This window comes from Toxotes jaculatrix, chromosome 17, assembly GCF_017976425.1.
Source record: "Toxotes jaculatrix isolate fToxJac2 chromosome 17, fToxJac2.pri, whole genome shotgun sequence".
Lineage (NCBI taxonomy): Eukaryota > Metazoa > Chordata > Actinopteri > Toxotidae > Toxotes > Toxotes jaculatrix.
This window is the reverse complement of record NC_054410.1, coordinates 6,930,740-6,956,527: the sequence shown is the minus strand read 5'-3', so window position 1 is coordinate 6,956,527 and position 25,788 is coordinate 6,930,740. Positions and strand designations below refer to the sequence as shown.

Here is a 25,788-nt window from a genome sequence, read left to right as displayed (position 1 = left end):
CCGTCATCTGCCCTTTCATTCGCCCAGGGAATATTTTGGTACTTTGTTATTCAGTTGATTCCTTATTTCCTTGAGTCCTTTTTTTTGCCTCCTTCTTCTTCTCTCTCTGGCAGGATGTTTACAATCAGTATACAACATGTCATGATGTTTTTGTTAAGGAGCTGAATATAAAAAAAGTTTCCCAACTTTTTTGGCTTGTGGCTCCTTATATCTACCAGTGGAGTCCAGTTCAAAGTTAATTGTAGTAGTAGTAAACCTTATTTGGTTCTTGCATTTTATAGTCAAAATGATGAATATCAACTTATTAATCTTTAAAAAAAACTAATTGCTGGTTTTGTAAATGAAGTGAGGAAAACAGTTGTCGAGCCACATTAATCAACAGTCACATCCAGAGTATCTGTTTGTTTCTCTTGCATCCTGAAAAAAATATGGGGATCGAATAGCACATTTTCTGGCATGCATGGGTATAAAGGGGCAAAGGAGGTGAGGACAGGGGTTGAGAGTTAAGATTCCCCCTGAGGCGAGGCAAGCTGTTAAGAGCGAGAGAGAGAGACTGTGACAGTGAGGGAAGGTATCTAAGGTATCCATCATTTAGGCTGAATCAGGGGAATGTAAGCTACTCTACCCCCAGGCGTCAGGACTTATATATAGGCCGTACATCTCAGGACGCCAGTGTTGCCCTGCGGATGCCCTCCTTTTCCCCCTCCTCCTATGGATGCAACATACACCTACAGCATATTAATCACACACTAAAGCACTGTGAGACTGTTTTCTCATAAGTCATGTTGTAATGGGCTGCCTTTAAAGTCTTCTGTCTTTGTTTTCGCCTGTCTCCAGGAATCCAAAATCTGCCTTTTTGCCATAATGAAAAAGGGATGATGATGGATTGCAAATTAGAAGGGGTAAAAAGAGAAGCAATTCTCTGAACACAGACAGCCGTTTGAGGTGAGGGGATGACAAATGTTTACTCTGTTCTCCCTTTTTTTTCTTTCTTTTTCTCTCTGGCTTTGTCTTTCGTCCACGTGGATCTGTTGCTGGCACCGTTGTCCATGAGGATTTTTGTGTTTTTCAGTGAGCATGTGAACTTGCGGGGATGTGTCTAGCTATACAGAAAAGGTGTTTTAACTCAGTCTGGAATTTTTTTCCCCCTCAAAATGTCAAAGTCTCTCTCCCTTCTTTTCTGTCTTTCTAAGCATGATGGACTTTCCCAATTCCACTCTTTTAAGTTAGAATATCTCCCCTGCTAAAACCCGGAGTCTTAATCCCAAACAGTGTAGTGTGTCACTGTGAAAAAGAGAGCTGAGATGATTGGAAGCTTTAAAGGACTCGGACGAATGACTGATGCTCTTGAAATGAGTGCGTATTTCCCAAAATAAGATACATTTTCTGGACTTAGCTTGACACAAAGGCCTAAGGCTTTGTGAATAGATCATTATAACCAGAAGCTCCTCTCTTGACTTTATAATGAGGCTTTTCGGGAAGCTGCTCTTTAGTTGCAGACTGAGGGGAGGAGACGGGGCGAGGATCGAAGCCAGTTTCCCAGAGGTTTACTGACTCCTGACTTCAAAGGCCAAAACAGTCACACTGTCACTGCTGCTGGAGCCGCAAAATCCTGAGGGATCAGAAGTGTGTGTTCGCATGTGTGCATTTCCAGCAGTGGGGAATTACACCTCAAGACTGTTGAAGTAAAAGTGCCACTTATGTCAAAATGGCAAGTATACAATTGAATAACTAACTATGACTTGATGCTCTTTGTTTTCTGAGGACTTAAATTGTAGAGATAAGTATAGAGATATTCAGGTATCAATATTAATTATGTGGTACCAGTTTCATCTGTTGTAAGCAGGTGCTGGTTGGCTTTTTAGATAGATAAGATGGAAGCAAGACAAGTGCATCTTAATGCAACAGAAAATGGAGAAAAACCTTCTCACTGAGCCTTACTGGGCACTCTTTTATTTTTATTCATCTTCAGAAAGTAGGAAATCACTGTGAAGATGATGCCTTTTTTTCAAGTATTCAAATGTGATTTAAATTTTTAAACTTAATTCATCCATGAACAGTTTGAAAAGTATGCCCTCTCTTGAATTTTTGCAGTTGTGTGGGTGGTTCACGTAGGATTCGCAGACCTTCTTTGCACCGAACTATGCGAGTGTAGGTGTCAATGTGTGTCTATGTTTATGACCAAATGCTTCGTACAGTACATACTGTATGTGTGTGTGTGTGTGTGTGTTTGCATACATGTGTGTGCAACAGCAGACAGATGTGAGGCATGGACGTGAAAACTTGGCAGTACACAGAAAGGATGACTGTGTGTCTGCCTTCCCTGTCTGCCAGGAGCTCAGTAATACCGACTGGAAAATTTGGAATCATCGTGTTCACTGCCTGCTCATGTTATATGGAAACACACACACACTCTCATTTATATTTATAGTATTTACTGGCAGCTAATGGTAAGAAGAAAGACACCCACACGCCTACTTGACATATAGCATTTACTGCCTTCTCAACTTTTATGGAAATATGCACACAGACACACACACGCACACACACACGCATGCTGAAGTTCTGAGATATGAGCCAATGACACATCCCAGCAGTATACGACATGTCGTCATACCAAATGTATTAGGGATTTGAGACAGACGAAGACTTGAGTTTTGTTGAGAGCTGAGAGCTGAGAGCTGTGAGCTGTGTGTGTGTGCATGTGTATACGTGCGTGCATGCGTGCGTGTGCATGTGTGTGTGTTGCCCCACTCCAGATAAGGCATGTCTAACAAGGCTGTTGGCCTTCCTCTGACCTACCTTACACAGCCACATACTGCAAAGCATCTCATTCTTCATATTAACTCACAGTAGTGATGATGATGATGATGTCCAGTTCATGCTGCCTTTTCAGGTTTACCTCACTGTTCTTTTTAGCTCTTTGAGTAGATTTGTAATGTGTAAGTAATACACTAGGCCACGTAGTGGCGTGAGTAGCAGTAGAACATTAAATAATTGAATTAAATAATGTCAGTAGAAACTGAATTATAATACTCTACTGATAAAATATCTACATTGTGACATGACATATAATCTGGAATTTAGGTCATTGTAATTTTTGTTGTTTTTTTTCTATATACTGTTCACCAAGGTAAAAGAATGAATTTCCATGCAGATTTTCTTGGCTCCCACCAGCTCCTTGTCACATTCCAAATTCAATCAAAAATCCTTTCTTTCGCCTTCAGAGACCTGCCTGGCGGGGGCTACCTCCTACAGGATGTTAAAACAGCTTTATTATCACCTGTACAACACTTATGTCCTCTGAGCAGGGCTCGTCACTTCAGACTTGAAACCAAGGCTGATCAGTTTTTGAGGTCTGGAACTCACCCCCACTCCCTTTAAAAAGCAGCTCCAGGCTCGCCTATTTAGACTATGCTGAGTTTTTTTCCTGTGTTTGCATTATGCCTGCAGTTCTTGATCACGTGAGTTCCCGCAAGTTGTTAATCTTTCTCATCAGTACCATCCATCCTGTGTGACTTTAACACTGCATGATATAAATGTATATAAATAAACAGTACTTCTAGGCTCATTAACTTTACACGATCACTTCCTGATGATCAAGTAATAGTCTATAATTGTCCACTGTTGGCAGAAGGGATGACTGTGTATGTGTGTGTGACTTGTCAGGCTGTTGGTCAGTGTGTTAGTATGATAAATTGTGACAGTAGTCAGTGTGATGGTCCAGGCTTGCAGCCAGCTAGAACCATAGTAACAGCACAGGGTTCCCACTCTGGCTTTGAACTGCTCCTCTGCTGCTATAATGAGGGAATATTCTTTTCTAAGCCTAACCCAAGGGAGGCTATGTGTGTGTGTGTGGGTGTGTGTGTGGCATGGTGAGTCATACATGCTGTGGCCATTGTCTTTCTACTCTTGACATGCTGGCCTACAACCAGAGGTCTTGTTATGTTCCTCAGCCTCCAGGTGACAGAAACAAACCAGGAACAAAGTGTGTGTGAATATATGTTGCCCCTGGGTAGATACTTTAAACATATTCAGGGTAGGCTCACATGAGATCACCATCTACTTTGTAGATTTGGCCTAGAAGAGACTGGGCGTCCTGTCAAGAAGTTCTGTGCGTGTATTTGTGCATGTGCGTGTCTTCATGTGTGTGTGCGATGACAGCAGAGAAAGGTAGGCCCCCTCCCCCCTTGGCTCTCTGTTAAGTCCTGGTTTGACATCATTGCAGTCTAATAAGCCGTACTCAAGTCAGCTCATGTAGTAAATCTTTGTGCTGCCATATTACAAACACATGTGCACAGACACACACACACACACACACACACACACACACACCGTAGATATACGTAAATACAGCCTGCAGCTATTTTTGGGAAGCAGAAAAAACACTCTGTGCCTCTCCTTCTCTTCTTATGTTTACTTTGAATCTTTGCTGTGACCAAACCCAGTTTTCTAACCTGGTTGGACAAACAAGCTCTTTTCATTATGTCTTATAATTCTTGTTTTACTCTAGTGTGCTTTCTTATTGCTTTTTGTTCACAGCGTGTTTACTTTGACTTCCCTCCTTCTGTCTTCTTCTGCTTCACCTGCTGCTTCCTGCTTTAAAACAGAGCTTTCCCACCATTTTTGTTGATAACTTTTCTACTTCACCTTTCCCTTTTTGTTCACCTACATTGAGGTACACCGGCCATTCTGAAATCCATCATACAACCATTTTGATGATTGATTAATCATGTTTGTTATTTTTAAAGAAAATGTGTCAAAATTCTGTTTTTTTTTACTCTTCCATAATAATGCAACTCGGTTTAATGTTCACCACTCACTAATCTGTTTTACCTTGAACTCAAGATGTGACCAGCTCTAGATGTTTTACTGTGACACACATGAAATTTAAGAATTACCCAGTCACAGCCCATTTCTCAGCTCTTACAAAGAGCCTATGATGCTCTTTGTGTATGGTTTACTGCAGATTTGCATGGATGCAACCATGTGGACTCATGTATGTAATATCCCAGACTTCAGCTGTGGCTTGACGTACATGAAGGCTGCTTCTTATTAGGAAAGTCTAGACCTAAACCTCTGGCTTAGCTTCAGTGCCACAGCCACACGCTCAGTTAAACCCACATCCCAGCCAGAGCGTGTATGTGCTTGGCATACGCTGAGGGTTTATGGGTAAGTGAATGAAAACCCTGGTGTGCGCTGATGTTTCAAACAGATGGAATTAAATGTCAGGAAAGGGACCAGCAAAACATGAGTACACAAAAGAGGAGATGAGAGAAAGGGAGAGATACTGTTAGTGTCAAAGAGGTTGTGGGGGTTTGATTCGCAGGGTGAATAAAGACAAAGAGGTGTTGATTAAGAAATGAAAGAGAAAAGAAGAGGAGGGTGGTTGGGAAGAAGACAAGAGGAGATGAGTGATGGCTCAAAGTAGTATGGACCCAAAGGTGTGAACATGGCCCCCTCTCTGTGGGTAAGGTTGTGTCTGACACAGTCAGAGACAGTGATACCAACAAACATGTGCACACATACGTACCCTGAGATGAAACGGCAGCCGGACGTTTGACCATGAGCAGCGACCAGGGTCACATGCACAAACACAACTCCAAGAATAGCCTCTAAACACTAGGGAAGAAAATAACCCAGTAACAGAGGATGTGGCATGTGTGTATGTGTCTGTATGTGTGTGTGTGTGTGTGTGTGTTTGTGTGCTTGAAAGAGACAGAGCTAGAGAGAGGGAGACTTGTGTGTTTTTCATTATGTGTGTTTGTGCTAATACATTTATTAATAGGGTTAACTGGGCTTATAAATGAGCAATCCAGTTACTTTCTTTAAGCCTTGCTTTCATCCTTAGCTGTAATGAATCCCATAAGCTGTTTATTAAATCTTCATGTTGTGTCTTTACTGTTGTTCCCCCTAATTTTCCTTCAGTTGAGGTTGCGCACAGCCACAAGTTTAATAGAGGGGAGGGAGGAGAGTTGAGGGAGAGGTTAGGGGAGTCCAGTTTTATAGTCTTGTTTGTATGTAGGGTTGTAAATACCCCCTAACAGGCTTAAAGTGACAGCTGGTCCCAAGGAGTGTCAGGGCTGGTCCTGCTGAAACTGTACAGTACAGTAAAACTGTTTCGAAAAGGAGGATGAAGATGTTGAAAAAATATGTTTTAGTCGTGTTGGGTAATTCTGAAAGTCAAGCAACACTGCTTTGTACCGAATGATTTAAAAAAAATCTGAAAAAAAGTGACTAAGTCAAAATTGATCAAATTAAAAACTGTGGTTAGTTGACACTTGCTCTGCCTTTCTGGTTTTCCATGAAGATCTCAAACCCAAAATGGCTCACAGGCCAGTCAATGAATGGTTCCTCTGTTGGAGCAATACTACAATAACTGTAGCATTGCATGGCACTGACTCAGGCTCCTTGAGGTAGACAGAATCCACTAATAGTAGGGATAAACTGGAGGGCTGTTGGGATGACTGAATCCCAAATTTGCCGTCCCAGCATACATCATGGAAATCTTGATTAGAGGGTTGGTTGAAGCCAATGGTCAGTAAAAAGTGGCAGTATGAGGTGTTTAGTGATTCAGTCTTGACCATTCATCTTGCAGACTTATTTGATCTGCTGTTAAATTTTGATCTTCAGCTCCACATTCAGTATATAGAAGGTGGAAAAGACCGTAAAATCATATAAAGGCCTCTCAGAGACTCTGTACCTTCCACGTCATGTTATTTAATTAGAGTATTAAAATCAAAATCAGAAAACTAAAATTATTTAGTTCCAACTTCTCAAATGTGATGATTTTCAGTTTTATTTTTTTCACTTTTACATAATTAGAAATGTAATATCTTTGGGTTTTGGACTGATGGTTCAGATGTAGTCAGAAGCTCATTTGACATACTCATGTTGTACTGGGGAACAATTTTCGATTAAATATAAAGCTGACAAAAATAAGAGGGACTTTCAGAGGTCAGGTCAGAGGTTTTTTTTGGTCGAGTAACGCGACTGGTTATTCATGAAAAGGAACTTGTGCTAATAGTTTTGGTCTTAAGACGCTGCTGTTTAATTTTATGCTTTGTGTCTGACTTTTAATATCTGAGGACCATGTTGGAAATAAGTGTTCTCATCTGTGTTCTCATTTGTTTTATTTCAACAGTTCATTTATGAGACAATTTTCACTGAGCAACACAAAAAAGGGAATTGTAAATGAGCCGGAGTTCACTTAAAAGGCTCATTTTCATCTGTTGTCCATGCTCAGATGTTAAAAAGCCTAGAATTGGGATAAAATAACATATCATCACATTTTATCATGTGAAATTCATGGCACACAACATCGTATACAAAGTCATATAAAAAGAATAATACAGTACACATCCAACAATCAAACTTGAAGACACAATTCAATTTAACCAGTATACTAGTGTTCACATGTTTGATTGTTCACATGTTATCCCTCTGGCCCTTTAGCTGTTTTTTTATAGATTCATAAAATCAAAAAGGTCGGGCACAACAAGTCATCTGACATTTTATAGTATACATGATCACTGGCTTCATTGAGACAACAATTAGAATTGATAATAAAAACAATCACTAGTTGCAACACTAATTTGGATGATTAGCGTTAATTTGCTCTGGCTCAAGCTGACATGAGTGGTTGAGATGTTGCGGCAGGAGAAGAGATGAAGAACACGTGAGACTGTCGTGAGGCTGCGCCACAAAGTCCTGATTTAGATGTGGTTCTGAGTGTGTGTGTGTGTGTGTGTGTGTGTGTGTGTGTGTGTGTGTGTGTGTGTGTGTGTGTGTGTGTGTGTGTGTGTGCATGTGTGTGTGTGTGGATTCGTGCTCATGGCGGCAAGATAAGGAGGGGTGAGTCAGTGGTGGTTCGGATCACGATGACTCTCCTCACCGTCTCCGTGACGATGGGCCCATGGCGACAGGGGTTTGCGGTTAGAAACCCTAATCTGCTCCTCATATGACCCTCTGATGGACAGGGACAGCAGTCAACTCACACACAGACACACACACATACTCACACAGATAGATGGCCCTCAGACTAGTTAGTCTAGCTTCAGCTCTCCAGTCTAAACATGCTCTTATATGGATTTCTGTTAAAATCTGGAGATCTCTACTCTTTCTTTCATTATAAACACATTGTCCGACTGCCTACATGTAACTGCCCGCTGAACACAAACACGTCTGAAAAGACATTATGTTTGGACAGGACGTCGTGAATAGAGTGAGAATGAATGCTTTTTTATGCGTCTTCCTGTCACATTGTGTACATATCTTTAAGATGCTACTTTTTGGATGTCCAGACTCCATTAACAGGGAGGCCAGAATATTATACTTTTTAATATGTAATTTAACTTAAAAGAGCTGGAGTTAACATTTTACATTTTCTTTTTCACATACCTGTACCTGCTGTTTTTTAGAGCTACGATCAGTTGATTAATCAGTTAGTGGTATAACAATTAGCAACTTTTAAAATAATTGAATAGTTGTTTTTTTTTTTTAAAACAAAAATGTCAAATATAAGTCTTTGCATTTTGGATTGTTGGTAAGACAATTGTCGTTCATCAATTTATATACAAAACAGTTGATTAATTGATGATGAAAATCATTGTAGCTATTTTTCTTGCTATTTTCCAGCTGTTCCGTCTTTATAAAAAAAACAAACTACCATATCCATCCAATTTGATTAAAAGCTGAGCAACTTTCAAGGACACACCCTCTCAAGTCTATGATGTAATCTCTTTATCAACATTTATATGTAGACATACTGATTTTTGAATCTTTCTCTATGGAAAACCTTACTCCAACCCCTGCATTATTAAAAAAAAAAAAATTGAAACCTGTGTATTTTCAGAACATCGGAGAATGTAATAACAGTAGTGATAATAACCTGTACTCTTACTTCTGTCTTCCTAAAAGGCTGGTTTCAGGTGGTTTGCAGCTGCTTTCCTTTGGTTCAATAACGTGAGAAAGTGATTGGATATGAAATAGCATCAGACAGTTTTCAGAATTTGTCGTGGCGAAGCTTGCTTCCTCTCCTGCTCTTCTGCTTTTGCTTCTCCCTCCCTTGTGTTCAACTCACCCTCACTAGTCATTGTATCTGTGTTTGTGTACAGACATAATGCTGTCATTTCACAACCTGTCATGCCACACCTGCTCCCTAGACACCTAACACCGTAGATCCAGACTTAACTGGCGGCCCCCTCTGATGCCTCGCACATCACCTGCTTGTGGGCAGACCCATCATCTTGTCAGTTTAGTGCCGATGTCTGTGATGGCACTTTCCTTTCACAAGTGTTTGAGATTTGAGCTCGATATCCCTCATCGAGGAATATGTGTGTGTCTGTGTGTTGTGTTTCTTTGAGTGGTCTTGCTCTTTGTGTTACTCTTTGAATGATGTCTGTTAGTATAAAAGCACTGTGGTATCTGGGGAATGTCTGAGTTCAGAACTTTCTGGAACAAGTCTTTCAGCTCTGACCAGCAGTGAATCTGGGATTTGATCTGGTTCTGGCTCCATGTCGTCTAGTTTTGGTCTACTTCTTTTCCTTTTTGGGCTTTGAGTGTGCCTGAACGCTCAACACCTCATAATTAGTAGTGTTGTTGCCCCTGGTTTATTTGTCACATTGGTGTTAGTTATTTTTGTACTGCTGGAGCTGTGATAAATCTAGATTGTAAATGGTTCACTATCCAACTTCAGCCAAGGCCTCTCTGACCAGATAAAAATCACATTAAGCCAAGAAAGCAAAGTTTACCTGATAAATTAGCACTGCTGTCACCACAGCCAAGTGCATCTTTTCCTAAATATGTTTATTAGAGGTGTCCAGAGCTGATCAGGAACATTAGCATTGAGGAGGATTGAGGAATTTTTTTATTGATGAGTTACGGCTGTATAAAGCACAATCCATTTATGATTTATGATGTCTGTTGCAATTCACTGAGCTCAGGTTACCTCTGCCATCAGTGCCCAATTATGCTCCATTAAAAAGCCAGAGACTGAAAAAAAAAAAAAAAAAACAGTATCCAGCCATCAGTGACATTTAAACTGAAATCAGAGCTGCTTGTTTCGGTTCTCTGTTGCATTTCTTTGGTGGACCGTGGCACAGAGGTGTTTCTGCTAGAGAAGTGCATTGTTCTCTGTGATTTCTCAGTGTACATTGATGGGCCAAGTGATCTATCCCTTGTTATAGATGCCACAGATCAATCAGTGCTGTACTTCATTGATTTTGAGCCTCGCTGCTCCAAACACACAACCTTTTCGTCTCTTCATTATTTCCTCATGTCACAGTGTAAGATCTTGGATGTGTGCGCATTCAGTTGTCTGGTTTCTTGTTAGAGCTGGTTGCCTTTGGGTCTGGGTTGTAGGTGGTAGCAGGAATAAACTGTTGACTGGCTGAATCCAGGTCAGCTGTCTTTGTGCATTACATTAGATTTATTTGTGTGTGTCCTTTGTCCTCTGTGCAAGTGTGCGTGTTTGTGTGGGCATGTGTGTGTCTGATGTCTGATTTGTGTGTCTCTGTGTACATTAACAGAAAATGCAGCCAAGAGCATGACATCACCCAAAATGTGCTTTTTAAATTAGCTGCAATGCAGGGACCCGGTCATAGTGAGCTCCAGGCTAGGCAGGGTGGACAGATGTGTGTGTGTAGCTGTGTGTGGGTGTTTGTTTGTTTGTGTGTGTAGGTGTGCGCATGTTTTTACTTCTATGTGAGTATGTGCAGAGATATATGTGACTTATCTTGGACATATCTGCAATTGTGTTTGTATAGTCTTTGCTATCTGTGTATATGTACAAAAATGTGTGTACATGTGTGTGTTCTGAAGCCGATGCCAGCTTTCATCATCATCATCTCATGTGGCCGACAGTGTTGTGTATTTACAGCATGTTTTTTCTGCCCTCTGCAGTGGAACAGCAGGATCTGTGTGTGTGTGTGTGTGTGTGTGTGTCTGTGTCTGTCTGTCTGTGTGTGTGTGTGTGAAATCAAGACTCTGTGTGTGTTAGCCTTATAAGGCCAAGCCGTTTTAACCAGGAAACATTTAAGGATAAGAAAAGATGTGAGTCAGTGTTTTCCTTCATCTGCTCAGAAGCACAAAAACATCCTCTTTGCTGCCCTCAACACCTTCCCTCAGGGGATATATTGTGTTTGTATGTGTGAGTGTAGATGCACGTGTGTGTGAGTGTGTGTCCCAGTGTTAATTTTTGGCAGCTGGTTTTGTTTTAGTTTTAGTCTTAAGTCTTTTGTAGAAAATGTTTATTGTTTTTCGTAATTTGATTTATGTTAGTTTTAGTCTCGTTTTAGTTGACAAAAACTAAAGACATTTTAGTCTAGTTTTCATCGGTGACGTGTTTCTCAGTCTTATTTTTGTAATTATTTTTTAATTCGTATGTCTTCAGTGCATTTTGAGGCTAGAGCTGTCACCAGCTTTGTGCATGTGGCTACAGGTGTCTCTCCCAAGGTGGTCTGCTCTGCAGTAGTACAGATTGACCCACCTGAGTAAATTCAGTTAGCATTCCCAAACTTTCTCTAATCTAACCTAGTCCAGTTGTTCCTGCTAACCTTACTGCAGTTACCTGTGCTGTTCACTGCAGAGCAGTGAGTCATTCAGAAGCTGGTTTCACTCACTTGTTCCCTAAAATACTTTTCATTTTCTGGGTTTATTTTGAGAGGAGACTCAATATCGTTGCATAACATCAATACTGTGATCACTGTTCAGTGAACATCTATGGGACGATTCAGATGGACCACTGACATGGAACCAGGAATTTACTGTCCTGATAGCAACACCAAAGACAGCTGACTGAAAGTAATGTTAACGTTACCTCCACATCGCCCACACTGGATACTTACATTAGCTTAATGTTTTCATTTATTGACTTTCAGTGGAATCTACTTCAGTCAGTTTCATCTGTGCTGCCTATAGAAGCAGTAATGCCTTTAAACCTACTCTTGTCTGCCTGCGTGTAGCTTAGTCCTGTTCAGCCCCGACTGCTGTTCTGACCCATAAAGGCTGGTGCCATTATTCTGGGGTGTGCTCTATCAAGCCTGCAGACGTGGTTTCATCATCAGCAGCTGTGTGTGTGTGTGTGTATGCATACGTGTGTGTACACATCTGTGTGTGTGTGTCCCCAGAGTGCAGTGATTTGTGCTCCCAGCAGCCTGGGTCTCATCCAGACAATAAGTTTGGCAGACATAATGAGAGAACCCCCGAGTCTCTGCCAGACACACAAACACACACATACGCAACCCCTCACTCCTGTATAAATTCAGCCTTGAAGTTTTTGATAATGAACATATGCTCTTTAAATGTTTATCTCTATGAAATAAAACCAAATGCAAGAAAATTTATTAACTACAAACTTTTTTCAAAAAGATTTGTCAGAAACCACCTGAATGCTTGTCTTTACTCATCTTAGGGACATCCTCTGTCCCTAAGTCTGTCATCTTTCTATTGTTTGTACAGTCTAAACAAACAGATATATTCTTCCTTGCTTGAGGGCTTATGAACACAGACACCCTCACCATCCCTTAATCCATAATTGTGTCAGATATCCCCTCTGATTTCCCCCCTGCATGTGTTTTGGCTCGTGCACAAATATCTGGTTTGCAGAGTGCTGGTCTCTGTGTGAGACCTGCAAGTGCTTTTTTGTAATCCAGACCCCCGAAACTCCAGCCCTCTGCCTCAAGATAGACTAATGGCCTTGTACATCTGGCTCTGTGAACAGGAACCTCCTGCTGTGTTTTATATATTGCATTTTAAACTTGTAGTACTTTACAGCATTTTTTGCTTTATTAGACAATAGAAAGAGGAGAGAGAAAAGATTGAAGAGATAGAGGTTGTTGTGTTCGTAGGATTCAAATCTGGAGTCATGAGGAAGTTGTTTGCCTAATTTAATGGTGATTCCAGATTTAAGGAAAAAACTGTATTGAAATACTCTGATGTATCTGCCGATTCTGTCTCTAGCTGAGTGGACTTAGGTTGCAGTTTTTTCATCTGCTCAAGTAAGACAATTGTTTCTCTTCTTCCTGTTTTGGACAGGCTGACTGCCAGCTCGGCCATCTTTCTCCCTTACTTCTCATTCTGACTTTGTTTGCAGCTGCAGCTGACACAGAAAATGATGATAATTGAAGTATGGCCCAGGGTAGACAAGGACAGAGCTGTCTGCCCCTCTATCTCTCTGCCAGCAAGACAGTTGATTGATGCACAGCTGATGAACAATTTCTTCTTCAGAATAAGTTTAACTATTTTCAAGAGGGTATGAATGTGTAGTTTGTGTGTGTGTGTGTGTGTTAGAAGTCAGAGTAAATAATTCATGTGAGGATTACAGAAAGAAGCAGAGAAGTGGGTCAGACCCACAGTTAGTTCGTTGGACATTTGTAAAGATCAGGGTGTGGGTAAAGGAAAAAGAGAGAATGAAATGAAGAAAGAAAAGAAGGAAGGGAGGAGAGAAGAAAGAAGATGGTTAAAAATCTTAACTGATCAAATGTGTTTATGCATTTGTTGATGACACTTGTAATTGGTTGCATTTTTATTTCCATCAGACTGCGATTTGTTTTGTGTTTGCATACATTTGTGTGTTTCATTGTGAGTTTGAGTGTTTGTGTCTCTCCAGCTATTTCCTCAGAGGAGAGTAATGTTGTATAAAGCCCAGTAATCCCTCTTTTGTAGCTTCTGTTGCCCCTCATTGCAGGGCAGAAGTCAATACCCACAGAGCTGCTCGTCTCTCTCCCTCCTGTTTAGTATGTGCATGGCATAGCAGAGCTCTCTGTTCTCGCTGTGTGATCTCAGTAGCAACACTGAAGTTGTGCATTAAGCTGTGTGTGTATGTGTATGTGTATACAGTGAGTGGGCTAGTATAGACCTGTCTTCTCTCCCTGGGGGTATGTTTGGGGCTCCTATTTGGTCCCTCTCCTTCACAAAGACCCACTTCCCCTGGGAGGCCCCCCTGGCCCCTTGCTGTATATGCATTGACACACACACACATACACACATGCACAGCCTAACAACATACATGTATTAGTATGGACAAAGTTGCACAAAGTACACAAGTTCTTTCTGTTCACATTTGCTGATGCATACACACACACACACAAACATACTTTTGGTGACTGGATTGGAGGTTGTGACAGAAGTGGCCTCTGGTGATTTAGTGCTTCCTGGTGAAGGTCAGGTTGAAGGAAAAATTTTTTTAGACTGGCTAAGAAGAAGGGAGGGAGGGAGAGAGAGGCAAAGAAAAGGAGAGAGATGGAGAGGATGGAGAGAGAGAGAGAGATGGAGAGGGGGGAAAAGGAGAAAGGTTGTCACAAACCCTAACCTCATTTCCTCTCGCAAAGAATCTACAAAGAAACTCAATCAACCAATCTACTTTCTTGTTCTGCCTTTAAATTCAGAGCACAAAGGCAGCAATAAAACCTCTGGAAAAAAATAGGAAATGGAGGAAGCAAAGGATAAAAGAGACAGAAAAGAATTCTACTGAAAATTGCATTATGGTGCTCTTTGCTAAAAAAAAAAAAAAAAGGAAGGTCAAAGGTGAGTTTCAATCTGATTAATAGATTTAGCATTAAAAACAAAAATAAGCCTACCTGTGAGAGCTACCAAGAGTTCATTTTTTGTCCTGTTTTTTTTTTTCTTCTAAATGTCTCTAACACCATAAAAATAGACCTACATTTTTCATGTTCAGAGACATTCCAGATTTTTCTTTAAGCATTGGCCTGTCGGTGTTAAAGTGAAAGCTGATACCGCCATGCCTTCTCAGCTAACTCGCCCATAAAATATGTCCAGAGAAAAAAAAAACCTAACTTAGCTGCCACTAACTCAGGACAAAGCTTGACAACACACCACAGAATGTGTGTGTGCTCTCACGAGTGAATCATCTCTTTCTGTAATATGTGCCAGTCAGGCATGTGCAGACATTCATGGGTGGGTGTATGCATGTGTATGTGTGTGGAGGTTGTTCAGTGTTATAAACACCAGTGGAGTTTGTTTACATGCTCAGTATCACTTTGGGAAGCTGTCGTTTACCATGATTTACACACAGATGTTACGTGTGTGTGCAGTAAGGAGAAGTGTGGACATGTTTGTGTGTATGTGTGTGTGTGATTGCCATCCTATGATAGTCTTATTTCTTACTGTCTGTTGAGATTTCAAGTGCTGCTTGCCAGGAAGTGTAATTTCCTGCTCAAGGGACTGATTCAGCCGCATCCAGCTGTTTTGTGTGTGTGTGTTTGTGTGGAGAGAAAGCGAGACAGAGAGATGAGGTGACCGCCTGTTTTTTCCATACAGTCTTAATAGCTGTTTTTCCAGGTGCCACAACCCCCCCACCTCCCCACCTAGCCCTTCGTTCCCCCACCCACAAGCCCACCAATCATTCCTTCCCCCCTCTCCCCAGTTGCTCTTTTTCACACTTTTAAGTAGGAAACTCCCGCTCCATAATTCCCCTGAGAACCCCGTATAGATCACATGTCTGCGCTCTTAGTCGAAGTTGTAATAACCTCTCAGAGTTGTTCTTTCTTCCTATGGTTATTCTGCAAATCCTGCATCCCACAGGTATGCAGTCCTGAACTTATATAAAGTTATCAGCTTGAGTATTGGCAAGGTTTTCATAAATGCTTGAAAAATATGAAATTCACATCAATAGTTTGAGTGTAAGACCTTGCCTTGTTCAGATTGTTACTTTTCTGTTTTATTTTCAAATTCTTTGTAGATCCAAATTTGCACAGAAGTATTACATTTGGATTTCTGAAAATGTACAGTATGTTTATATAGTTGGGATTAGGCTTGAGGGTAGATTGCATTAGTGTGGTTGCAGCTACAGAAGTGCTGTCTCACCACAGTGTTACAGTTAATATATATGTATGTATATACAGTATAAATGGGCATGCGTGTGTAGGTGGGCATAGCCCTGAGGAATGCGTTGCCCCTGTGAAGGGGGAGGGAAAACAGAGGGACACACAGAAAAAAGAAATCTGGAACCAAGACACAAAGGCATCTAATACTAATTCATAGAGGGGGGAGAGAGATAGTGAGAATGACAGAGAAACATAAAAGAGAAAGCAAGATTCACTCTTTTACATGACCTTTAAATAATTTTAATCAGTCTTGCTTGCAGGTTTAGTGCACAGTGTGTGTGTGGTATGTGGCATGTTTCAGGTATTGACATATTCCTTAACTTATTCTACTGCATAGAAATGATTCTCCAATCTGAAGTCTTCAGCAGTTTATCTGCTTTTCATTTTGAAAAAGTTGGAAATCCCGAGCCAAAAATTCAAATCTGTACTGTAACTTCCGTTTAGCAATGTTTGTCTGTCTTTTACTCTTTGTTTCATTCTTTTTGTTTCTTGAATGTATAGAATCAAACACACCAACAATTTGCCTTTACAAACATGTAAGATTTGTAGTGGAGCACAGGCAAAAAAAAAAAAAAAAAGAAAAAACAGGAATGGAAACGTGAAAGCAACAGGTGTTTCCTCTTAACACAACACCTGCCTCTATTTTACTGAGTCATGATTTCTCAGTGGGGTTTGAGAAAACTCTTTGTAGATCTGCTGTGACGAAAAAAGGGCGTCATGTCTTTTTTTATGCTCAGTCTGTTTAATCATCCACACTCTCTTTTTATCTGAATTTTCAAAAAGAAGTTGTGTGGTTTTGCTGATTTTTTTGCTGACAGAGAGTCTAATCAACTGATCATCTGCATGATGACTGGACATTCACAACTCCATATTTATGTACACACGCATTCTTAACACTCACATTCACAAGTATCCACTTCTTAATGACTGTCTTAATGATTTATGTCTTCTTCCTCTGTTTTCCCTTTCCCTCTTTCTCACCCTCTCTCTTCCCTCCCTCCTTTTCTGACTCACAGGTGGTGCCCTCCTGTCAGAAGCACACACTCCCTCTGAGACATGGTTGACAGTGGGAGACGGAAGGGGCGAGAGAGAGTGCGGGAGTGACGGAGATCCAGACAAACACTCACAGAGAGAAGGAGGCAGACGGCCATCTGTGGTCGGTCCCCTGCTATTCTGCAGCTGTGTTGGAGTCGGCTAACAGCTTTCAGCTTCTTCAGGACTCAAAAAAAAAAAAAAGAACAGAGCGAGATAAGGAGGTTCTTCCTACGTCTCATTGTGGATGAGCCCAGGCTGGAGCAATGTTAAGGCCTCGCTGGCCTTGGATTAAGCCCCTGGGGCTGCTTTTGTGGAGGGATGGGTGATACCCCAGCTGGATCTTCCGCTGTCGCCATCCTCCACGGCTATCATTAGTGGCTAATGAGCTTCTGCTAGAGAGGAAACGGAGAAGGTGCCTGTGGAGAAAGGACGAACCTTACAGCTGTTATTAAGAGGCCCAGAGATCTCCAACAAGGAATGCTTTGCCTCTGCATGAGAGTGGAACCCTTTCAAGTTTTTTAAGGTGCAAGCATGAAAGAATATCAACTTTGGAAGTCATAGTTGTAGACATTTCTTTTCAGGTGTTGTTGGCAGATGATTTTTGTTTGTTTTTGCTACAGCATTGTATGTCTTTGAAAATTGTCACCATGCGGTTTTCAGCAAGATGATTCACTATTTGGACATAAACAGTTTTTCCCTCTCAAGTGAAGGAGTTTAAACAAAACACTCTAATCTATTAGGATTTTTTTTTTTTTTTTTATCTTGCTTTTGTTTTACGCTTTTTCCACTATTATTTTGGCCTTCCTATGTCCTGAAACACATTGGTCACCATGGCAGCAGCCTATCGCGTAGTGGTGAGCAGTGTGAGCTGCTACAACAGTGTTGTAGTGGACAGGCGTACTCACTCCCATGCTGTGCACTACTGCTCGGGGCCATGTGGGGCGCTGTCGCAGGGTCTAGACTGTACTGTCGCGCACCGCGGCACCTGCTCCGAGCTGCTTGTTGCCCCTGACCCTGTATACATTGACACAAACAGCTCACCCATACACTCCCGTAACATGATCACTCAGCAACTTCATAACCATGGTAAAATTAGTGTTACCATGGATACTAGTTATAATGGTGGTCTTGAGAGGGCGGGCAGCAGTGGTAATTTGTCGTTAGGGGAGGACAGCCCCACGTGGCGAGGTAAAAAGACCCCAAGTTGCGCAGGATCGACTGGGAACCTTAGCTCCTCTGGCAGTCTAAAGGACATAACCGAAGAGGCCATCAACCTGGCCAGTGGTAAGCTCAAAGAGTTTTCTTTTGACAAGCTCCGCCTCTCTTCATCCAGCCACGTCACCTTCCGGAAAGGTCGTAAGGTCCGTCCTGATTCTTTCAGCCGACGATCCACTGACCTGGAGATTATCTATGGCCACTTCAGCTCTAACATCACCACTAATGGAACAGCTAATGGCATGACAAATGGCACGGCTCCTTCTAATGATGAGAACATGCCGCCATTTGCACTAGGGAAAGGGGCAGGCCAGGAGGAGACAAAGCTAAAGAGCAACTCAGGCAGCTTGTCAACCACCACCAAAGTAGGCGGTGGCTCAGCAAGCAGCCTTACGAGTATTGGGTCATTAGACCAAAGTCTGAACACAGTGGCCTCCCTGTACCTCAACACCCTGGGAGAGGAGAATCTCATTGCCCGTCTGCTGGAGAAAACACGAACAGAGGCGGGCCCTGGGGGAGCAGGTGGGGAGGACATCCGTGCCTGCCTTGACATCCTGCTTAAATGTTCTGAGGACCTAAAGAAATGCACTGACATCATCAAGCAGTGCATCAGACGCAAAGCAGGTGGAGGGCCAGAGGATGGAGGAGCCAGTCCTGACAGCGTATATCGGGCCGTGATGACCCGACTCAGCTCCTATCTGAAAAGACTGCCTCTGGAGCTGGAGGGGGTTGGAGGTTTAGGAGGCAGTGGGCAGGGAGGTCAGGGTGCGCCTGGAAGTGGGCACAGTGATTTGGCTGAGTTGGTCAACACCCTTCACTCCATCCAACAGGGACCTTATTCTCCAATATTTGGCAATGAGCAACCCCCTCGCTATGAGGATGTGGTGCAGTCACCTCCCATCCCAAAGACTGTTCCTCATTCTGCATCTTCTACTCCCTCCTCCATTTCATCTTCCTCCTCATCTTCTTTGAAATCAGACTCCATCCATACCAAACCAGTTCAAAGCTCCCCATCCAGAACCAGTTCCCTTACCAATGGACTACAGCATCCATTGCATTCTTCTTCTATCACACAACACACACTCTCTCCACCATCTGTCACCTGCTCTCCATCCAGCTCCTCTCCAACACAGTCTCCTTCCCCTCTTCGTACTTCCCCGACCCCACCACACACACACACTCCTCCAGCGTCCCCCATGGAGGCTCTTTATATTGAGGAGGAGGAAGCAGATATGGGCAAGACACCAGAACAAATCTCACAACAGACACTCACTCCAGCCAGAGGGGTAAACACTGTTCAGAACAAAAATGGGACTGTGTTAAGTCAGCACATGCACCTATCCCAACCACACACACTCTATAACTCCTCAAACACTTTGCCAGTCAGCACAAGCTTCGGTCCCACTTGGCCTTCCTCTGCCTCGCTAACAGTCTCGGCACCCAAAGCTGTCTCACACAGGAATGATGACATTGACAAGCTTCTGATGGACTTGGAGAATCTGTCTCAGAGTATGAGCCACCCTAGAAACACTGAACCTCCACTTCCAGCCAAGACCAGGAAAAGGGAGGGGGGCCAGGGAATCACCTCCAGTGATGCCCTCACTCAGCCCAAAATAAACCAATTCCAAGTCCAGAAGCCAGCTAGCCAGTTAGCCATGAACGGCCCTAGCTCCAGGACTCCCATGAGTCTCACTCCCCCCCAGGGAGAGAACTGTGAAGCTTTGGTAGGAGAGGAGGAGGATGGGGCCCTTTTGCTGAGGATCCTGGAGAGCATTGAGAGTTTTGCCCAGGAGCTGGTGGATTCTGGGGCAGGAAGCACAGGGAGTGCTGAGAGGAAATGTGGCAAGGAGCGGGAGGTGATGAGGCTCCTGCAGGATACACTGGCCACCACTGGCAGGGCTGATACCCCTCTGGAGAGCACAAATCCACCAGCTGCTGCTCCCACTGCTCCATCCATGCACACAAATGCAGCCCCAGCTGTACCGCCAAAACATTCTCTGGATAATACACTTGCAGTGTCCCCTGCACCGACACCTGTACCTACAACATCTGAAGCTGTGTGCAATGCTACATCTGAACCTGCACCAAAACCTACATCTGATGCTGCCCCCAAACCTCTGCCTACACCCACACCTGAGCCTACAGTCAAAGCTACAGATAAAGTTACAGATGCTTCTACAGGTGACATCCCTGCTCCTGTAACAGCAGCACCTGCAAGCGTGCTTTCCTCCACACATTCAGTTGACCTTACACCTGTGGCTGCACCTGATGCTCCAGCCTCGGTTGCCATCCCACCCGCAGTCGCTACAAGAGATGCTGCCACTGCTGTTGGTGATCCTGCTGCTGTGAGAGACACTGGTTCAACCCTACTCATCCAGCAGACTCCAGAGGTGATCCGGGTAAGTAGCACACAGACACACTAGTGACAGACTTAAAACTAGTGACTGATGCACAAGCATATGGACAGACAGAGTGACAACCAGACATTCACTGAACATTACAGCTTCACAATATTACATCTTCACACCTTCACACAACCTTATGACGTCATTATTGTTAAATCTCTTGTTAGGATATAGTTAGTAGTTATTAGGGAGTTATTATTATTTTGTATCTGAAGAGTTTGGCTAAAAACACTAGCTTGCTGCTTTGTAAATTACAATGTCACTTCTGGTATGAGGAGTATGGTACAATACAAAGCTATTGACTGACAGCGTAAGACTGACAATAGACGATCTGAAAGACAGCCTATGTTTCTTCCAGTGTATGTCATGTAAAACGCCCAGGCGAGGATTTTATTGCTGTGACACAATGGAGTTGATGCCACTGTAATTGATGGGCCATGATGAATAGTCTTCATTAAATACGATGAACACGCTGATACAGTTTCCCTATCTGTGCTTGAATAAAAAGACCGGTGCTCTGATTTGTGGAAAAGAACAGCTCATTGTGTTAGGAGTGGCTCTCTGTTGACTTTTCCTGGTTTCTAACTTCCCTGGTGTTGTGTTCTGTGAATGCTTGTGTGTGTGTGTGTGTTTTGGCTCTCCCTGGGGAATATTTAAAGGTAATTTAGGGTTGTGCTACAGAGAGAGAGAGAGAGAGAGGGAGTTGGGGTGTGTGTGTGTGTGTGTGTGCGTAAGGTACTGACATGGCATTGAATAAACTCAGAAAGGGGGGGGGGGGGGGGGGGGGGGGTGTAGGGTGTTACCTCAGCCTGTCTCTAATATGGGTGTTCAACAGCACATTGTGGATTTAGGTAATTATGCTTGACAGACAAACACACATTAACACCGACACAGAGTATCAGATCATTACTGCTGTCAGTGTTTTCCCTTTTCCCTGTCTCGCTCCCTTTGATTTCATTTTTCTTACTAATTTGCTTATTTTTCTGTTCTCCCTCCATCCCTCCTTCTCCTCACCACTCTTCTGCTCTGTGTGTGTGTGTGTTTATTTACTGAGCTGTGTAACCTTATGCCCTGCTGATATGTAGGGCACCTATTTATGAGGTTACCATGGTAGCTGCCGTAGTCAGAACAGAACAGCCAGCACCCGAACACATCATTACGCGATCTCATTCCTCCTCCATCCTCTGACTGCCTATCCATCCCTCCTTCCTCTCTTTTTTGGTTTTTCTCCAAATCTCTTGTAATCTCTTGCCATCCTTGCATCTTTTATGTTTTTCTCTCCAATTTTTGTCTTTCATGCATCTGGGTCATTTTTGTTTTTCTTCTTAGTCTTCTCCTTTTCACCTGCGGTCAAGGAGGAGGTCTATGTTGACCACCACTTCTTTTCCTGCCTTGTGATTGGCTGTTATGTTATTTTGGGAGCGGGAAATAACAGTTGTTGCTGTGTGGAGGGCAGAGCAACCCAATGAATGGTGCTGATTGGAGCACAGCAGGAGGGTGGTCGAAGGGTGGGGCGAGGTGGGGTTGAGATTGGGGGTGTCTGTTGGCACACTAAGTGTTAATGGTATCGTTACCCTCCACCCCCTCCACCCCTGGCAGAGGTAGGTGTGAGGGAGACCTAAATCTGTCCACCCCTCTGTACTATGGCATCCTGCTAACAGACGCACTGTCGCCACAGTGTAAATGGACCTGCATGTGTGGGTGTGCGAGGATGTGCATGTTTGTTTGTGTGCTGTGTGTGCATCCGGGCTTTCTTACATGTCCAGGTGCTCATGCATATGTGTGCATTTAAGTAGCTGTTCATGCATGTGTATATGAATTTAGGTTTATTCATATGAATCCCAGTTGGTGAATGTGTGTGTTTGACCAAGCATGTATATGTGTGTCTGTTTGTTGGCCTGAGGGTAAGTTGACCCAGTGCTACTGTGGGTCACAGCTGAGTTTGGGAATAGCTCTCTGACACCCAATACCAACTCTGGCACTCTGGGAATTATGCTAATATTCCTCAGCGCCAACCCCGCCCCCTGCCTTAGTTGCGCATTAAACTGTCAATCAAACTGTAAACAAGGCAAGCCCCCTCACACACAAGTGAGAAAATGCCCTTGCATTCACACACAACTACTTAAACACTCCACCTTGGAGATTTGTAGCCGTGCTTCGCCTGGCACTGCCTTGGCTTTGATGGGAAGTTCTGTTAAGCCCTCTAGGATGATGCTGGCCTCCAGCAGTAGCATCCTTATTTGAGTGTGTGTGTGTGTGTGTTTGTGTGTGTGCGCACGAGTGCACACATGTTTATTGTTGATTCTGCTGCTGACAGACTAATACAGGGCTTTCTGCACCTGTCAGAGCAGGCCTATTAATCTCCATGGAGACAAGGAAGCCAGCTGGTATAAATCAGCAGAGAGGCCACAAGAGTCAGACTCAGAGTGGGCAGACGTGGCAGTAGTGATGCTGAGAGTGGAGTCGACTAAATCTGTTTGTGGTACTTTAGGTCAGTGGCCTTCAGCTGACATTTGGTCTGTCTTTCTCTTTCCCTTTCTCAGTTTTTGGGGAAATATGAGACAAGAAATTTGAGAGTATGTCTCCCTCTACCTAAGTTTGACCTTTGTTTCAGAGGGGTTGTTTCAGTATAGCCAATGGTGACATGATTTACAGACACGTGTACACTCCTGGCTGCATCCAGAGCTGCCATTCTGATGGCTTAATTAACCCACTGCTGATTTGAGTGTTTCTGCCAACTGCTGTGGACGTGTTGCTAGGCCAGAATAGCTCTGGTCAGTTAAGTCAGTGTTTGGTGCAGGTGTCCCCCAGGAAACTCGTGAGGAGGTGGTAGGAATTGACTCTTTACTTTGTCTATAGCAGGGTCTGGAGCATAATTGGGACATTCTCTGTGTTTCACAGTAACACAGGTCAATATATCCACATCTAAAAATAGTGCAATAGCAATCTTCTTCTAGTCACAGCTTTCAGCAGAGCAGGAGATAGGAGATACTTAAGTGCCAGTCAAGGGCAGTTCAGCATATTTCAGCTTTTTGTTGAGAGAGGAATGAGTGTGTCTAATGTTTCCTGACCAAGTGAACTGCTGACCTCTAAGACAGAAACCTGCTACTTTTTTGGCAGAGAGAAAACCTTGAAAAAGGAGAGACGGAGCAATAAAGAAAACCGTGGCAATAGAAAGAAAAACGACAGGAAATCCAAATGAATGAACGTCTGTGCGGGACAGCAGGAGAGAGGTTTTTTGTTACCCAAGAAGTTGGCTTAGAGAAAAGAGGAATTCATAGGGAGTTAGAGCAGAAGAAGAGCAGGCAAAGAAAAGGAATGAAGATAAGAAAGAGACTCATGGTGCTGGGGGTGGTGGGGTGGGGGTAAGTGTGGAGGGGGGGGGGGGTCAGTCCACCAGCATACAGTTGTTGACTCTGGGTTGAGTGAGGATGACATCATTCCTCCGCTGCTTCCACAGGAAATAAGGTCACAGCAGGAACCTCGGCCAAGCGCGGAAAGACGCCCGTTTCAACCTAGGTGCACAAGCACACAGATGAATGCATTCATTTATACACACACACACACACACACGCACACACAATGCACTCCGAGACAGGGGCCGTGTTGCTATGTGTGAGAGGAGTTTTCCAATACAATTCATACCATCCAAGGCTAGCCCGGACAATGATTTATTCACCACCCAGCCTTTTGATACGCACATACACAAAAATACACACACACCTACACACACATACAAACGCTCAGAAATGGTAGAGTTCATTAACTTTACACATTTGGCTGGAAAATAATTGCACACACATTTACACACACACACACACATCACTTTTATGTAATTGACATCATAATTCACCACTCCCAGTGCAGGCTGGGATATCATCCAACTGCTGTTCCAGTGAAGTGTGATTTGTCGGAGTGTGTGTACACTTGCACAGATGCTTGCATCTACACACACACACACACATGCAAGCCTGACTTTTTTTAATGCAAGTCACTTTTTCATCTGAAAACTTTTTAACTCAGCGGGAGTCACTGCTGCGTAACTCCATGGGCCTCCGTCTGTGTCACCATGGAAACAACCACAATATGTTTATAAGCAGCAGGTATTTGATGGGACTCCCCTAGCCCCTAGAATATCAGTTGTGCAATCTGATTGGCTGATCGGGGCTCACTTACAGAATCATGGCACCAGGGGAGATCAAATGGAAACCGAATGTTTTTTAGGTTTATTTCAAAATACTGAATGTGTTGATGTGGGTGTGGCTGCTTGTGCATACGTGTCTGTTTTTGTGCATGTGTATGTTTCCATGTGAAAGAGTTAGCCGGGGATTTTCTCGGGAAAACTGCCTCAGCTGCTAAGATGCTCTCACCGGCTGATCGAAATAAACACGTCAGGATTTACTCTCTGAAAAAAATTACGTGCCTGTATGCTAAATTTTGATGCACAGAAATAATTCCATGTGAATGAAATACAAGCTGTAATGTAATGTAGTGAGTTATTACACTTCTTTAATCAGTATATTCATTGCTGTGCAATGTGTCCCTAGTAGCAAAGCTGCATCTTTTTGGGACAAAATTGATATGTGAAGCTGTGGTTCCCTTCAAACAAATATCTCTGTCAACCACGGGGATTTCAGGAATTTTGTCCTAGAATGAGATGAAATTAGGGAGATGAGGCACACAGGATCAAAGGCAGCAGAAACCAGTATCTCCTCTCAGGTCCTCACTCAGCTGTGATGTTTGAGTTTTGGACCGTTCAGTATACATGTAGGTAACATGCAGAGAATTGCTACCCTCTAGTGACTCTCAGTCCCTACTGTATCATAGGGTACGGTGTTGGCTTACTCCTGTTGTTTGATATGAAGAGGATCCATAGCCCCATCTACAGGATAATTGGTGAACTAACACCTGCGTCTCAGGATTCAAATAAGACTCAGATTTATTGTCCGAGTAGTTTTTCTTGTGCGCTCCCATTTGATAAGCTGCTTTCTTTGCTTTTAAGTGACTTTAAAAAAAGAAAAACAAAGTACAGAAAAAAACAATGTGTGTTGAAATAATGTCACAGTTTGCCATGATTGTGATATTATGATGAAATGACTGTTGGGAGGAAAGGGTCATGCAAGATTCAGTGCTGTTAAAGGCTACTGTCTTATGCCATATGTTGGGATAATATTGTTTGTTATGCTCCAGGTCCCACTTTTTATGAACCGTACTTTAATGCTATCTCACCATCTCCTCCAAACATTTGTTATTAATATCATGTGGCTGCAGCAAAATGGGAATGCCTT

General features: G+C 43.0%; 1 protein-coding gene across 2 annotated transcripts in view; it reads left to right on the top strand.

Annotated features, from left to right (window-relative positions):
- The window catches only part of ppp2r3a (protein phosphatase 2, regulatory subunit B'', alpha), a 54,496-nt gene that overhangs the window by 14,798 nt on the left and 13,910 nt on the right, over positions 1-25,788 (top strand). For both annotated transcript variants that reach the window (XM_041060446.1, XM_041060447.1), the window contains one exon: positions 16,862-20,494. In XM_041060446.1, the coding sequence (XP_040916380.1) occupies positions 17,711-20,494 (2,784 nt within the window). In that variant the 5' untranslated portion in view covers positions 16,862-17,710. The remainder of the gene's footprint in view (positions 1-16,861; positions 20,495-25,788) is intronic.